This window comes from Castanea sativa, chromosome 8 (assembly GCF_040712315.1).
Source record: "Castanea sativa cultivar Marrone di Chiusa Pesio chromosome 8, ASM4071231v1".
NCBI classification, from domain to species: domain Eukaryota; kingdom Viridiplantae; phylum Streptophyta; class Magnoliopsida; order Fagales; family Fagaceae; genus Castanea; species Castanea sativa.
The window spans coordinates 39,512,272-39,517,546 of record NC_134020.1 but is presented as its reverse complement, the minus strand read 5'-3'; the positions used below and the strand labels follow the sequence as shown (position 1 = coordinate 39,517,546).

The window sequence follows — 5,275 nt, the reverse complement described above, 5'->3', positions numbered from 1 at the left end:
ATTTATTTTATTATAGTATTTTTAGTTTTTAATTGTATCCAAACAGAACTTAAATTGTAAGAAGACATTTATTTACTTCAATGCAAATAGAAAGAAAGTTGAAATATACAGGTGTAAATGATGGATTTGGTAAAGTGATAAAGTCTTACATAATTATTGGTTTGGTTGGTGTCTGTTCCAACACGTACTGTACTATGGCAGTCATTCAAAATAGACAACCTATGGTGTCCTGTAAAGTTAATCATCTCTAAGAGCAACCACATTAGTCCAATTAAAATCATCTAAAACACAAAAAACTACTAATTTTACACATTTTGAGCACACATCAGTGGGTGTAAAAACATGCAAAATTGTGCAAATCCAACCCGAGCTACAGTAACCGTGTATATTTCCACGGTTACTGTAACTCGTTTATAGATTATTTTATTAATTTCCGTTCGCTCGTTTTTTTCTCTCTCTTCTCTGTGCTAAAAAACAGTTAACTGCTCATCTTCTTCTTTTTCCTCAGATACACACAAACACACCCACACACAAACCCATCCACACAGACAAATCAATACAACACAGATACACTTGCTCAAAAAAAAAAAAAAAAAACAGAGATACACAAACAAGATCAGTGCTTGGATCAGAGCTCTGAGCTTGGATCAGAGCTCTGAGCTTATGGAATGGCGCGGATCGGAGCTCGGAGCTTGGATCGGAGCTTGGAGGTTTGTGGAACGGTGCGGATCGGAGCTATGAAGTTTTTCCGGGGAGAGGGAGAGTTGTTTCGGAGGAAGAGTTTTTCAAGGAGAGGGAGAGTTGATTCAGAGAGAGTGTGGGTATAGAGAGAGAGCAAACACAGAAATGGGTAGAGAGAGAGAGAGAAAGCGAAAGAGAAATGAAGAGAGAGAGAGAGAGAGAGAGAGAGAGAGAGAGAGAGAGAAATTAATCAGAAATGAAGTGGCGCGCGTATAGGTAGTTGGGGAGAAATAATAAAAAAAAGTGAGAAAATTATTATTTAATTAATAAATGTAGTAGAATAGATGAACTGATGTGGGTTATTTGTAAAAATGAATGTGTAAAATTTTAAAAGGAGGTTTTTTGTGTAAAATAGATGAAATTTTTACACGAACTGATATGGTTGCTCTAACAAATTTAAATCCCAACAAAACAATCTCTGGCCACGCAGAAGATAACAACAAACATACTAGGAATAATCGGCCGGTGGTAATATTGTTCTAATAATGTTATTTGTATATTTTAGAAATATGTATAGGTAAAAAAAATGTGAAAATACATGTAATGTTGTTTAAAAACTGAAAATTATTGTTTAAGTGCATGTACCAAACACCCCTAAATATTAAATTATCGTATGTGGCTTGTTAGAAACAACTTATTTAGCTGAAATTGAAATTTTTTTACCAAAAATATTGTAGATAAAATAGAAGTAGCTGAAATAATAATGAGACACATAAATAGTATCAAAAATATAATAAAATTCATGAATAATATAAAAAATAAACTAAAGAGCAGTTAAAATAAAGTGAACAGTGAGAAAAATTTGGCTTTTAAGCCCATGCCAAATTCACGCGTAGTATATTATATATTAAAAAATTCATATGCAGTACAATGTCTTCCAATAGGTCAATAAAAACAAAAAAAAAAGTCTTCCAAGAAGAATAAGAGAAACTCAGCTAAAGCTTCATCAAAAGATAACAGCAACAATTTCTTACAAACTACTTCAATGGCTCCTCCTTGACTCCTATTTGGCTACTTTAACGTCTTCCACCCATGTTAATATCTTCGAAACCCATGATCTGCTTGAAACCTTGGATTCATACACCTTGGCCTTGGGGGCTTGCATTCATTGCCATGCACTGTTCTCCTATAATTCTCATTCTTCTTTCCCACAACTTTCCTATCATTGTCATCACTTGCACCAAGATAATTGCTACACTCCCATGAATTGATACCATTCTTATTCTCACCAACCCCACTATCTCCTACAATCATACCAGTCAAAGACTTGTTAAAAATAATATCACTATATGATACATCCCAACCAGTTGGCTTGATGGGTTGGTCCAAAATTAATTGACAAGAATTGTCAATCACATTATTATTTTTCTCTTCCTTCGCGACTTCCAAGTCCAGAAAAAGTTGAGGATCAACCTTGGAGTCCCAATCAATATTATCGATATAAATATCTGGATTGGGCAAGGAAATATTGCATGGGAGGCCATTGATCTTTGCCCAATACCTACCCTTTGCACTGTGGAAGGCCTTCTCTCCTGCTGAATCGTTCCACTTCATCACCTTGTCAGATTCGGATATGTACTTTTTGGCCTCCAATAACCTACTCCATGGCATTGAACCCACCACAAAGCAAAACCTTTTTTCCCAAGAAGGCACACTATACTTTCTCTTCTGGGTTTGCATACAATATTTATTAGAACCTCTCCAACTCCAAGATTCAAGACTTTGTTCTTGATTTTTTCTCCAACGTGACATGCTTTGATATCAAACAAGAACCAGACCAAAGAAAGAAATTACTTTGAGGAACTAGAAGAAAGTATTCTATTTCTAGGAAATCAAACAAGAACCAGACTACAATAGAAAACGAATTGAAGAACAAAAAAGAAAGAAACTAATCCAAGGATTGTAGAGGTAACAAGAATCACTACTAGATTTTCTGTTTTTCTTAGGTCACAGGTCGTATTTATAATAAGGTGATATATATTATAGTTACTTTTTTGCCATTCTCATTCCTCTCTTTACTCGGTTTCCTAGCTAATCCCTCTCTCACTCGGATCAATTCCGGAGTCTTTACGTTTCATAGGTCGGTCTTTTTTTTTTTTTTTGGTTTTTAAATAAAATTGAAAATTAAGAATATAAAACAAAAAGGAGAGGGATTCTAAATAACAGTTAAATATCACGTAGGTTTACGTTGGCTGGCTTAAAAGATATATCCTTCCAAAACCAGAAAAAAAAAAAAAAAAACCTTCAAATGATTACCATTCACATGCTTATATATTACCGTTTGGATAGAGCTTATTGCTAAAAACTGAAAACTAAAAACTGAAAACACTGTACCAAAATAATTTTTAAATGTGTGAATAGTACCGTGAGACCCATTTTTAATAAAAAAAATTCTGTAAAGTGAAGTTTGTGGGTCCCGTGAACAGTACACGGAACCCACAGATGTGCTGAAAAGTCAGCAAATGCGGCTACTGTTCATGCATAGTAGCATGAACAGTAGCCGCTGTCCCCCCTGACCCGTGCATCAGCAGAAAAAAAAAAAAAAAAAACGCAGCAGCAGCAGACGCAGACGCAGATAAGCTGTATCCAAACTCAGCTTAAGGGTGGGTTTGGATAGAGATGCCAGTGTCCACGATTTCAGTTTTCATGTTTCAGACTTTTTTTTTTTTTTTTGTGTGCACGGGTTTCAATCAAGAGATAAGATGTAGTTACTGTTTACGCATAGTAGCGCACTGTTCATGTACTGTTTCAGCCATTTTTTTTAAAATAAGGTGGAGTTTGGATACACGTTTTCACGTTTTGCGTTTTGCGTTTTGATTTTTTTTTTTCTGCTGCGGGGGGGGGGGGGGGGGGACAACGCGCACTGTGCGTGCACTGTTCATGTACGTTTTTAGTAATTTTTTATTAAAAATGGGTCCCGCAGTACTATTTACACATTTAAAAATTATTTTGCTACAGTGTTTTCAGTTTTCAGCAATAAGTTCTATCCAAACGGACCCTAAAAATGGGACCCGCGATACAATTCACACATTTAAAAATTATTTTGTTACAGTGTTTTTAGTTTTTAGTTTTCAGCTGTATCCAAACAGACCCTAATTGTACAATTTTTATAGGTAAAACTTTTTCATTTTTTGAGGGAAGCAATTAACAGATTAGTTTGTCTCTATTTACTTTGAAATAAAAAAAATTATGTTTAATCCTTTTAAGGATACTTAGGTAGTGGGTTCAATAAACTTGAATAACATATTATAATTAAAATTGAAGGTCCCAAGTTTCATTCCACTATATTATTAGTGCATGAAACTCATTTACATAGAGGGGAATAGTTTGACAAAAAATACTTGAATACCACTTCCTTTTATATATTTTGAAAGAAAAATGATGTTTCAGGATAAATGATATACTTTTCATGGCAAAGAATTTATTAATTTAATTTGTTTGGATGAGATTGCAACATTTTAAATTTAGACAATGAAAATTGAAGTTGAATCATAGTTCAAAGACCAAAAATAATCTGTTTATAAGATACTTTTTCTAGTGTGAGCAGACCCACAAACCTCTGGATTTAGCCTTTAGGTGAGTCCTACATTCATAAGCATTAGGCCCATATGAAGCCACATCAGTGACATCACTAACATGGAAATCAAAGTGTCACGTTATCACTAATGATAACTGATTTTTTTATTTTTTATTTTTATACAAAATAAAATTTTTACTTTTGTCTAATTTAAGTGTATATATGTGTGAAGCTCCCTCCTAGAGACTTGAACCCCGACTCTTGCCCCCCATACCTCACAAGCACTTATACTTATGGAGTGACCATCGCATTAAGGATGTGCGGTGATACTAATGATAACTGATAAAAAGATGAGACTGTTACTTTATTTATTTTTAACACAAGCAAAGCTCAAGTTTATCATCAAACAAGATTTTATGTTTAAGCCTAGCTAATTTTTTATTGAACTTGTTCATCGCCAAACAAGATTTTATACTCAAGCCTAGCTAATTTTTTATCGAGCAAGCTCGAGTTTGTTTACAAGTTACTTGATTAACTTATTATTTTCCTATATATATTATGAAACCATGACTAAATTGTTTTATTTCTTTACAATTCCATGAATTTTTCCTACGAATAGACTGTTTATATCATTAATAAGTTACAAATAATAATTTAATATTAAGTGAAACTATTGACAAATTGTACGACATATGTCAAGAGGCCCATCTTCTCGGCCTAATCCAACTCGGCCCATGAACAGTATCCAGCCTTGGGCCCACTATTCCTCAGGGCCATTTTTGAGTGGCCCAAAGACATTGGCCCATCATTTGGGAATTCAGTGCATGGCAAGACGGTCCTCATAAATAGTAGTCTTGGTACCACCATTGTTCGGCTATACATCGGTGCATTGGGAGTGCCTTGGAAAACCCCGCTACCGAGCAACGTTTGGCGGCTAGCACTAGTTCCAACATCCATGCTCCTATTCCCAACGCAAAATAACTTTCTGTCAAGAATAATCAAATTGGGCCCCACCCG

The 5,275-nt window shown here is 34.7% G+C and overlaps 1 protein-coding gene across 1 annotated transcript; it reads right to left on the bottom strand.

The window, feature by feature from the left end:
• Positions 1-1,776: 1,776 nt before the first annotated feature.
• Positions 1,777-2,352, bottom strand: LOC142606311 (uncharacterized). The gene has a single exon (XM_075777682.1). It carries the CDS (start codon positions 2,350-2,352, stop codon positions 1,777-1,779), a length of 576 nt encoding a protein of 191 aa, XP_075633797.1.
• Between the last annotated feature and the right edge of the window lie 2,923 nt (positions 2,353-5,275).